A 12,500-nucleotide genomic window follows, 5' to 3' on the forward strand; every position below is an offset into this window, starting at 1 on the left:
TGTATTTGTATGTATTCCAATGTTAGTGTCATGATAGTATAAAGTTCATATTTGATATACCAGCTGAAGTACACTGCATGGTATTTTTCACATAGTAAGACAATCATAGTATAAGTAAGAGGGAAAAGTGAAGTGGACTCTGACTTATGTGAAATCATTTTGAAACAGTAGCATGAAACATTAGAAAAGTGATTTTTTTTTAATTTTGAATTAATTTTAGATTGCTATGTAAATCAACTGTATTTAATTAATGCAATAGTTGAATTTGGTGATAAGAGCATATACTTTGTGTCGAAGAATTCATGATAAGTTGAAGCTTCTCAAATTGGAACTGACATAAACTGGTAATCAGCTTTGTGGTATTTTCTGTATAATACCTATGGTTGTGTATGTGAGCTTGAGTGTAAGTCTGCATGTTCCTTTTTTATTCAAACTTGTATTTATTTGTGCTTCTATCAATATGTAAGTAATCATTAGTAGTTTCTGATGACAGAGTTATTGAGACAAACAAATAATGCTAGAGGCTATATAGCTGCAACATGCATCATGTAGATTAGGCACTCTGCGCTCAAAGGGCAGAAGATTCAGACAACAGGAGTGACAATCAAAAAGTGGAAGAGTTAGGAGTGTGGAATTCATGTCGAATCAAGTGCAAATCATGCCCCGAAGAAGCAGTGCAGTGAAAAGGCCTTCGGTACATTCATGTGTTTTCTTTGTTTTTCCCTTCGTTATTCCATTTGCAAAGAGTTGGGAGGAAAATCTGTGGCGCAGACAAGCTCTAGAGCTCGCAGGCATCTTGGTACTCCCATCAAGGGTACATAGGAGAGTGAACCAGAAAATTTAGTTGTATAGTACTGTCATAAGAAGAAATAGGTGAAGAATAACAAGCTAACTTAGTCGTTAAAAGTCATTAAGTATCTATTTTATACGAAATTGCCGAAATTTCATATGGTTAAGTCAATTTTTTTTTTTTTTTTTTTAATAGAATTCAAGGAAAATAGTTATGCATGCATGTGTGTGTGTATGCAAGCATTCTTCTATATGTATATGCTTGCATGCATTTGTGTATATGTGTATCCATCCATGTATGCACATGCATGTGTGAGAGTGTGTGTGTGAGCTGTGATTTTAGCTTGATAAATGAGTATGAGTTTGTTATCAGTCCTGATAAAATTCCAACACTGTTGAGAATATCTTTTTTGATCATTATTGTTTTTGTTATTATTTTTAATATGATTACTGGTATCATTTTTATTGTTGTTATGGTTATCATTGTCATTATCATTATCATTATAGTTGTTGTTATTATCTTCATCAATATTATCATTAATATTATCATTATTGTTATTAGTATTATTATTATCATTATCATTATCATTTTCACTATTACTGTTATTTTTATTATTATTATTTAAGTTATTAGTGTTGTTATTGTTATTGTTATTTTATTGTTGATGTAGTTATTATTATTATTATTATTATTATTATTATTATTATTATTACCATTTTCATTTTTAGTATTGTTATCATTATCATTATCACCTTTGCTTTCACCATCATCAGTAATGATTATCATGATCAGCTTCTATAAATTATGAATATCTAAATTTTGCCATTAGAAAAATATATATATATATATCAATGCAAAAGCATCATTGATACAGCGTAAATAAATCACCAGTATCAGTCTTCCAGGATAAAGCCAGATTTATCAATATTATTATTTTTTAAGGTATAGCCACTGTCAGATCTATATACTGCTCTTGGAATAAGAAATGTAAAAGGTGAATATTTAAAGTCAGTCTAATTCACACACGTCTGCCCTTCATCTCAGATTCACAGCACGAGGAGCCCTGGGGAAACAGTGATGCGATGTGAGCACAGGCAGCATGGGTGACACTGACCCCGGCCGGGGCTGCCCTCCTGCGCTGCTGTCAGATGTGGAAAGCACAGGCAATAATGTCAACAACAACAACAATCCATCGGCAGGCAGGGGGGTTGCTCCACATGCAGAGCAGAACGGCAGAGGTGAACTTGAGAGGAAACAGCCTGTCATAGAGGATGTAGGGGATGCCGCTTCCAGAACGTCAGAGGAATCAGCAGAGTCTCTGTCTTCCATGAACAGCCATTTGGCCTGGAGAGAAGGTCCAAAGCCCCAGAGCAAAGCACAGCCGTCATACAGGATGGTGAGTATGATACTTATTTGTGTGTAGAGAATAACTGATTTATAAAGTAATCTGTTTTGAATGAAGTTTTGAAACTATAAACTTGTTTATCGCAAAGATATCTTGAAGTTTTTGTTTACGTATGATGGTATTTATTTTTATAATTTTTTTATTTTCTTCTTTTCTATACTATTTCTGTAGCTCATGGCATTGTATGTTAACCTTCTGGTGCTGGGTACATGCACTGTCCAGTGTGGTTTAGTTCTATTAATTTTATTTACGTTTAGATGGTTTCACGATCACCAAGAAGTTACTTGAAATCACCTGGTTACCCCATTCCCTGAAGTTTTTGGGAAACGGTTATTTTTCTATTATTGTTATTAGAGTTTTTAATTTTATGTTATTGCTGTTATCATTATTGATATTATGATAACATTAATAATTATCAAGGAGCTCAGTTAGGCCTAGTAATTGATTCTTTGTTGATGAAGTGCCTCTGGAGCCATTCATGTGTAAAGAAAAATCAATATAGCAAAACCACAATGGACTGTGCCACATACTCATGCATTGATGTAAATGAAATACACAACATAAGTCCCTCCACGTGTATCTTAAGGTTGCTGACCACTCAAGACACACCAATATCATAAAGGAGTCCAGCCTGTGCAGTGACGAGGAGATGGAAGAAGAGGTGGACGAGGAGAATGAAAATGAAAATGAGAATGAGGAGGAGGAGGAGGTAGATGCCATAGAAGAGGAGGAAGAGGAAGTTGAGGAAGAAGAGGATGAGGAACTTGGATCAGAGGAGGAAGAGATAGAGGAAGGGAAAGATGTGAGAGGGAAGGAGGAACCAGACAGCTTGTACTCAAGGGTATGTTAAAGAAAGTTTTTGCAGCATTATATTTTTTCTTCTTTATCAATTATATGTTTCTTAATAAGTTATATAAGATTGTTTGTGATTCTTTGATGAAATATTGTTGACTTATTCTTGTAGGGCTCTGACTGCTTAGCATATTGCAGTAAATATGACAGTAGTTCAGGTTATGAAACATGCCACAAATATCAATACAAGTAGAAAATGAAAGAAGGAACTAGGTCTGTTTGATTAAAATCTCTGTTTAAGTGAAGGGATAATCAGAGCCTTTGAATAATTTGACTCGTTTCAACAGAGAGACGAAGAGAAGTCCTCCTTTGGCCTGTACTCTGGCATGAGTGACATAATTAGTGGCTCGCCCCAGAGTGCAGCCCCGAGTCCAACCCCTTCCTCGTGCTCTTCAACTCCCTCCCTAACCCCAAACAAAAGTACCGTGGCGAGTGGAGGTTTACCGAGACCAAATTCAACATTTGGCTCCAGTCTGGTGTACAAAGGTAGTGGGGGCGGTCTGCTTGTCCATCATCCTGTGACCCCAAAGAAGAGGGTTTTGACCAAGACCAAGACAGATCACCTTAGTGAAGAGCTCAATCTCGGATATAGGTAGGCAGTTTTTGTTCTTTGGTGTATTTTCTTTCTTACCTGATAATGTCATAGAATTTAACATAATGGTGCTGCAACACCTACTAGAAAGATTAACTATCACAAGATGATACGTTCTTATAAACTTTTGAATGTACAGGGGATCCTTGTTATTCGTCACCCTGTAATTCATCATTTCACCCTTTCAATACTGACATTTTATGGATGCATCGTTAATAGCATTCGTTGTTAGATTTCCGAAAGGTTATACACATGTTTTTGCAAACACATAGGGTTGTCATTTGATAGGGCTTTGGGGATAATTGCCCCCTTTAAGGTCTGGTTTGCCCTCCTGCGAGTTTTTTGCCAAAATTATATCTTTATTGCTCTGGTTGTAGCTTAAAAAGGATCCTAGAATTAACGTATTTTTCAAATATTTCATCCAGAAATTGATTATACTCACTTCACTCACCAACCTTGACACCCCTGCAAACACATAAATTATGAAACAAAAATTTAAGGAAGCTATAATGTGAAACTGAATAGAAATGAAATAAAAGCACAAATTTTGGAATCTGTACATGTGCCAATGAAACAGGCTAATGCTGTTGCACCAGTACACTCTCATGCACTGTTCAGTGTTCATGTTAATTTATCTCCAAGATCCATTGATAGATAATGGTGCACAAACCCATTCAAAGCTATGTTGACACATTGTGGTGATGCTTGATAAGAAGATGGAAATAGTAAGAAATAAGTGTCAAATGTGCAGTTGATATTGTGTGCTTAAGAAATAAGGGTTTGATTTTTTAAAGGAATTTTTGAAAAATATTGAAAAGCAAAAAAGCTAGAAAGAAACAGATCTCCCTTTTTTCTTCTTTTTTGATTTATGTAATTTTGAATGTGGAATGCATGACGAACCTTGCTCATCCATCTCAACCACTGGTTGGAAATAAAGGTGAAATGACTCATAAAAGGTGATGATTCTCCACCTCTCACTCTCTCACTTGCCAAATTTGTGTGGTGTGGGTAATTATTACTTCATGTTTCACAAAATCAGATGTTTGCATTTCTCTTTCTTATGACATTTATTTATTAAATTTGTGGTTATTATTCTTTTTATTACTGTTTTAAGAATAGACACATAGACCATATGTTTACGCAAACCACCGGATATCATGCTCCTGGTCCACATAACACCCTTTTATGTTGTATTCATATAGGTTATTGTGTGTTGTTATTTTGTTGTATTTTTCTGGGCCATATTCGCAAGAAATGATAACTTATTTTTTCATGATAATTGAATATTCAGTATTTTCCTTATAACAGCACCATTTTTATGCAAAATGTAAAATTGTGGGATTGTCTGTTACTGCTGTTATTCATGGTTTTGTGAAATGAAAATCAAGGGTATTGGCATTCTTACTCAGAAACTTCATCTTGGCTATTTCAATGGGTTAGGTGACAGGAAGAATGTGGAGACAGGAGTATCAGGAATAAATGTAGAAGGCCAAAGATAGATTTTAAGAACAAAAGTAGGAAGCTTATTGATTTGCTCGTGATTTATAGATTTATCTTTTTTGATTGGATACAGGCAAACCTCAAATTTTGCCTTTTAGGCAGTGCGAGTTTCTTGATTACATTCATTCTTGAGCAGTTAGTTTTGCGTAACATTGGGCCCAAACTTGGTGTAAAATGTGCTATTAACCCATCAGCGACTGTACATTTATAAGCTGAAAATAATTTTTTTCTGGGCCACCCACCATAGTTGACAAAATCAGAGCGCAAGTTTCGATCTGGCGTTGTACCGGCAGGACAGCCGGCAATGTTTACTTTTCTGGGTGTCTCATATGTGGGACACCCATCGTAAGTGGGTTATTATCCCCACATTAACGACCATGTCATTAAATAACTTGTAGTTATAAGCTACAGTCACAGGCTATTAAGTGCCTAATGTTGTGCATTAAAAATCAGAGCCAGGTGCAAATGAGGAAATTGCCAATGTTTGTCAACAGCCCCACATTATTGGCCAACCATTTTTTTGTACAGTAATTATTGGATTAATTACAATGGGAGCCTCCAGTGCCATACCAAACCAGGCTTCAGGGAGCATGTAAAGTCTGCTGCCAGAGGGGAAAAACAGAGGGACATAGAGCTGACCCATTCTCCATGCTCTCTGCTGTGGTATAAACAGGTTTTTAGGTAACGAGGATAGAGAAAGGCTTCAAGAATACATTTGAGAGATATTTCTCCACAACAATTGTAGCCAAACAAGCCCACAACTTTATAGTGCACATTTAGAACAGACTCAATTGTGCATGACATAAAGATGTCACCCTGGCATGAGGGATGCCCTGTCATAATGTAGGATATCATCCCAGCATGAATAGTTTAACGTATGTTTGACGTCATTAGTGTTACATAGACAGATTAAGAGAACAATGCTCTCTTCACAGAACCTATTTTGGTTACATCATAGTGTAGGTGTTAAAGCAGGTAAAATACTGTAAATGCTGAAATCTTTTTTTTTATTCTAGGCACATTCCCTTGGGATTACATTTTTCTTTCTTGTAGGACTGATAGATTTAAAAAAAACAGAAGGTGGAAAAGTCAAATAAGGGAGTAAGGGAAAGAGGGTACTACCTGAACCAAGGATGTCTTACGCAGGGTCCGCAGCCCTAATATGACCTTCAGGATGGATGGCTTGTGGGATGACAAGAAGAATTACTATCCTGTGAAGTTATGATCACTAAAAAGGAAAATAATGTCATACATTTTGTTACTGTTATTGTATAAGATGGTAGCAGAAATGAAAAATGGCCCGTGAAGGGTTTTGAGTTTGACATCCCTGACCTAAATCTTGCCCATTTTAAACAAGCCCAATACATTTCCAGGATTTTGATGGAGCTGATGTCAGATTACCAGAAGGGGAGCAATGCACCCTTCATGGAGCCTATTGAACTGGACACCGACAAGAACAAGGACTACCTGGAGGTCATTAAGAAACCTCTTTGGCTGAAAAAGAGTGAGTGGAAGTTACTGACTTCAGATTCGTTTTTTAGTTTAGTATCTCTCCTTGCTTTGCCATTTATGGGAATATATGGTTTTGTAATATGAATTAGGTGATGCAAATTGGTGCCAGGAATGGCATGGACATACATGTCATGTCCACGGTGAATTTAGTTTATTAATTGTGATGGCTCTAGTAACCAAGGAATCAATTACTAGTCCAACCTATCTCACCTGTTTTCTCTTTTCCTTGGTTTCCAGATCCTTTTTTATCATTTATTTCTCTTTGTATTTTAATGATATAATAATGATGTCAATAAAAATTATAATGATAATGGTGTTGATACTGAGAGCATTAGAAGGAGACACTTTCTTGAATATTCCAGGAAGAGGGAAATCAGTTGATGTAACATAGGGCCTACTAATTGACTCCTTGCTGAATGAGCAATTGTAGAACCATCTATTTATAAAGAAAAATCACAAAACAAAACTTGAGTTGAGGGGGTTGTTGCGATGAATTTTCGATGAATACTTTAAAAAGTACAAAAAAATTGAAAAAATCTCCTGTAATCTAGTAGGCTTTGGCAATCTCGTGATGCAATATTTCTGCTAAATACGTAAGAATAAAGGAGTTATGACTAAACCATATATCATATTTTATTTTTTGAACTGTGAACATTTAAATTTTTTTTTTATACTAAGAGGAAATTTCAAAATCGAATCATGTCTAGTGTAGGTATTGCTATAGAGTATATGTGGTATTTTTTTTAACAAGTTCAGTCAGTGGATAACTGAGATTTATATATTTTTTTTAATTTTTTTTTTTTTAAGTAACCATTGTTTATTATCCAAATGATATGAAACTCGGTGGTGTAAATCGTAGTTTATGTATATATAACATTAAAAAATCGCAAAAATCCGATCATAATTAACGAACTTCGTTCTCGAGTGCAATGGCCCCCTTAACAGATTTACCCAGCAGCAATAGGCTAATGTATATGGTGATTCTGGCATGAGGGAAAGTTTATAGTGTTTACAATGAGTGTATCTTTTTAAAACAGTTTGTAGAGCAAGTGCCAATAATGAGATTATAGATTTGGTAATTTATATCATAAGAACTTTGTTAATTTTCATTATATTGGACTATTTTTAACATTGTTATATTCATTATTTTCATTGCTTTGCAGTGTCATTGTTATCATTATTTCCACTATTGATGATCTTGCTTTTTCATTAGTGATGTCACATAGTTAGGGAAAGAATTACTAATAGAGGAATTACTTAAGCTAGTCAAGGCAGTAGTATTATTGCTATTGTTTTCTGTTTTTTACAGTTAAGGAACAACTCTTAGATGGGCAGTACAAAACAATCACAGAACTCATTGGAGATCTTCGACTAATGCTAGAGAATGCATACCGCTACTTTGGGCCGGTCCATTCCATCTCAAAAAAGGGACTGCGTCTGGAGCACATGATGGAGCAGAAAATAGCTCTCCTTCCCAAGTAAGTAATCAGTGATCATTCACATGGCAGGCGTGAGAACTTTTTAGAAGAGCCTTTGTTTCTATCTTGATTGTTTTTGAGAAATGCCTGGAATGGCATTTGTATCTGTCAGTGTAGTTGTATCTCTGCATGTGTTTATACTTGTGTATCTATATGAATGTACTATTAGATTATTAGATTTTTCTAATACATTGTTTTTGCTACAGAGAAATCCGTGAACAGTGCAGTTTGGAGAAGACATCCGGCCAGCCACCCGAAGATATTACTCAAAAGCATCGCAACAAAAGAGCCAAGATCTCAGTCAATGGTGTGTGAGATTATAGAATTCCAATTAACCCCTACCAATCTGGGTCAAAGGACAGGGTGACATGACGGCACGTCTTTGGACAATATGGCCGCGGGCTGGGTGATGCGAGCTTGCTATCATGAGTGAAGGCCAGGGTGATGGAAAAGACTTGCTACGAGTGCACAAACCTCTTAAAGTGTGATTAAACTCATTTGGTGCTTAAAATGGGGCTTTAGCATTATTCCCATCGATAAACGAATGTAGAATGTAACGTGCATAAGCTGTGACTGTAAGAGCACTGGCTCCAGGGAGGATGCTGTGACCAATGGCATAGGTTGTATTACAGAAAATTGAAAATTACAAAAGAATAAAATACATGGCACAAATAACTAAATGTTCCATGTATATATATATATATATATATATATATATATATATATATATATATATATATATATATATATATATATATATATATATATATATATGTATATATATATATATTTTTTTTTTTTTTTTTCTCTTTTTTTTTTCTTTCTTTCTTTCTTTCTTTCTTTCTTTCTTTCTTTCTTTCTTTCTTTCATTTTTTTTGCACTGGGTTATTTACTGCATATAGGGATGATATGGAGTCTGTGCAAGGAGATTAAGCTATTACTATCTGGATAAAGCAAGTTAAAAGATAAATATAGGAATTGGAAAATCGCAAAAAAAAAAAAAAGTAATAAGATAGTTTACACAAAATAACTTTGTAGAGGGGAGGCACAGAGTCTTATCACCGCTTATCGGTGTTCACGTGCGCCCAGCCTACGTACTGCATGCCCAGGATGTTGCCATTTATGTAACCCACTGCCTGTATTTTTGGCACTAATTTCCATGAAGCAGCCGAATCCAGTGGGTTAATACATGTTAATAGATATAAATAAAAATGTTCCTATGTAGGCTATTTTGCAAATAATGAAATGTAATTAAAAGACATTTTCTAATTGTATGCCTCTTCCACCCAGGTGACAATTTCTTCTCATACGTCATGCATCGTGTCCGAGGATGTAGGGTGCAGCGTGAAAAGGAACTGAAGCGGAGGAAAATGGAGGCCATGCGTCAAGCCAAGCGCGACCGGGAATTGGAAGTTATACAGTGGGAAAAAGATCTACTTAAGGAGCCTCTCCATTCACAAATGAGGGCAATGTGGGAGGTAAATAAGATTTAACTATATGTGTGTGTGAGTGCATGCATTTGTTGGTCTCTGTCTCTGTGTTGGGATTGACTTTAATGAGAGTTAAAATTCCTCTTTCCTAGAAACTCATATTTCCCCACTCTGTTTTCAGCTACCGCAAATTGGCCACTTCATATACCTCACTCTGAAAACCCTAAACATCTATGAAGTCCCACAGTATGAGCTTGAAAGGATGCTGCTGATGCCCCGAGCCTCAAGAACACTGGCCATGCTTCTGACCTCCCTTCTCTCCTCACCACAGCAGAGACAGAAGCTCAATGAAAAACCTTACATGCCCTACAAGGTCTGGGCCAGGAAGCTGGCACACAAGACCCTCCTGTGGTATAGGTGCTTCTCTCGGGAGAACCAGAATTCCCAGAAAGTAAGTCTATCTCTTCCTCCTCCTCTTCCTATTCCTTCAACATCTTCATCTCCTTCATTCTCTTCCTCTTTTCCTCCTTTCACTTCCTCTCCTACATTTACCTATCCATTTTGATAGTGTCATTATAAATAGAATATAAAGAAATATATATTTGTTTTGTCATGGAGATTTCAACGTTTTTTGCCCATAATCAATGATACCCTCTTGCTCCCTTTGAAGTCACGATGTCTGTGTATAATTTTCACTGGTGTTCAAGGAATAGATAGATTAGTAAATAAGTATATATATAGATAAATATAGATATATAAAACATGTCATCTCTTTATCAGGTTTTTGACCAAATGGGCATTGAGCCACAGTTTTGGAATATATGTGGACCCACAAACCCCTTTGAACGCCAGCTGTTCCATGAGATGACCTACCACCAGCGAGTGTGGCTCCTCAAGTCCCTTTGTGATTTTTTGCTTGTAAGTTGAAATGTTTTTATTTTTTGGTGTGTACGTATGTGTGCATTTATGCACATGACCTTTTTTTTCATGACATTATTAATTGTACATTTGAGAATAAGAAGTTTTATGCTAATATTTTACTTTATTTCATGTTTTCTCTTTTATTCTCACTCTCCCTCTAATTTTTTTCTTATTTCTCTACATTTTTTATCCATTTTATACCTTCACAATACTCTACCCATTCTGAATTTATTTTGTACCCTTTTCCATCTCCCGTACCTCATTGACAATTGAATCTTCCCCTCCCCCCTTTGCTCCCAGTCTTTTTTTCTCTCTCCATATAATTCAACCCTTTTTCTTTCTTTCTTTCTTATTCCTTCCCCCTTTCTGTATTTACACCCTTCCTTCACCTTTGCCTACCTTCCTTTTACCTTGCATTCCTCATAAACTCTCTCCTCCCAAACAGCACAACCACAAGACAGTACAGGAAGTGATTGCTGAGCACACGGAGGCTGACCAGCGCGAGTACCACTTAGGCCGTGACCGGGATGGCAACGAGTACCTGCACTTTCCCCAGTTCTGTGGTCAAGACCTGAGGATCTACCGGCGGGCACAAGTACCCTCCCCAGAGATCAAAGTAGAGGAGGAGGAGCACAAGGAGGGGAGCATCCTACCCATTGAGAAAGTCCGGGAGTTCAAGAAGATGATGAAGAGGATCAGGAGTGTAAGTAGGAGAGGAATGGGCTGATAGGAGATATGAGGAGTATGAGTACAAGGAGAGACCAGGAGGAAGAGGAAAAAGGGGAGTGGAGAAAATGATGAAGATAGAAGAAATGAGGAATGTGAGTAGGAGGAGAGGACAGAAGGGATAGGAGAAAAATTGACTGGAAGATAATAGAGGGAGAGAGAAAGGAGAGAGAGAATAGAGTTTGCTTGAGCTTCTGTTGTGGTTATTGGTCAGGACAGGGTAGAGAAAGAAAGAATTCAAGAAGAGGAGATAAAATAAGACAGGAACAGGAACTTTCAAGAAAAAAAAGGAGGAAAGGCAAGAATTTAAATGTAACAACACTTGGAGACATCCATTTTCTCAACAAATCCAAATTTTAAGTAAACACATTTGCCTCCTGAAAATAGCCTGTAATGAGATAATAGAACAAGAGTATTAGAGTTGAAGTTACAGCAGACTTTAAGTAACCATTAGAGGTCAAAGGTCGCAAGAAATTCTTGACATTTTCACTCACTGCGGGTAATAGACACACAGACTCAGCCCAGTGGGTACTGAGTGTGGGTGCTGATGAGATGCACAATACAGTGCTCGAGTACTAATACTCACATAATGATAACTTACTTCCTGCCCTAAAATGTTAACAAGTCCATCTTTTGCAACTCTCTATTTGCAAAATGTCACATTACATGAACCACCCACCCTTATACACTGTGTTATAATGTGACATGGAGGGGTTAAAGAAAGCAACTATGTGGCATTAGAGCCTTATCATTAAAGCTCAGAGGTGATTTGGTTGTTAGTATCTTTTACATAGAAGCCACATTTAAACTAAATATTAAATTTATTATAACAAATAATTGAAGAAATAAAAGAGTAAATAGATATACAGTGAAGGATGTGGATGGGAATAGGAATATATATATATTTCTTTTCTCTTTTTTTCTCTTCTTTATTTGACAAACACTTACCAAGTTTGTGAAAAATGGATTTAAGATTTGATTAAAATAGTTGGGGGAAAATCTAGCTGTGCATCTTAAAAAAAGAAATATTTGGAGCCCCCAAATAGTAAAACCAGATGTCCTTAATTTTTAGGTTATGGATTCCTCATAACTGTTCTGGAAAGAATAATAAGGAAAGGGAAACAGTCTTTTCAGTAAAGGCACCTTTTAGAACATACTAATTAATGGGACCTGCTGTAATTCTTGATTTTAACTTTAGCCTAATGTAGTTAACCCTTCATCTCCTCAGAAATATGAGGAAGAGGCAGAGTGGGAGGGATCCAGAGGGAAGAAGAGAAAACGGAAAAGGGGACGT

The 12,500-nt window shown here is 36.4% G+C and overlaps 1 protein-coding gene across 1 annotated transcript in view; it reads left to right on the forward strand.

Annotated features, from left to right (window-relative positions):
• The window catches only part of LOC113805330 (uncharacterized bromodomain-containing protein 10), a gene marked incomplete at its 3' end in the record, with an annotated part of 13,988 nt that overhangs the window by 1,035 nt on the left and 453 nt on the right, over positions 1-12,500 (forward strand). The window contains 11 exon segments of the mRNA XM_070113865.1: positions 1,835-2,186; positions 2,782-3,036; positions 3,335-3,639; positions 6,513-6,643; positions 7,961-8,129; positions 8,336-8,436; positions 9,420-9,607; positions 9,741-10,010; positions 10,340-10,477; positions 10,926-11,183; positions 12,435-12,500. The exon segment at positions 12,435-12,500 is cut by the window's right edge and continues 453 nt beyond it. Coding sequence (XP_069969966.1) covers positions 1,890-2,186; positions 2,782-3,036; positions 3,335-3,639; positions 6,513-6,643; positions 7,961-8,129; positions 8,336-8,436; positions 9,420-9,607; positions 9,741-10,010; positions 10,340-10,477; positions 10,926-11,183; positions 12,435-12,500 — 2,178 coding nt within the window.

Source organism: Penaeus vannamei, chromosome 35, assembly GCF_042767895.1.
Source record: "Penaeus vannamei isolate JL-2024 chromosome 35, ASM4276789v1, whole genome shotgun sequence".
NCBI classification, from domain to species: domain Eukaryota; kingdom Metazoa; phylum Arthropoda; class Malacostraca; order Decapoda; family Penaeidae; genus Penaeus; species Penaeus vannamei.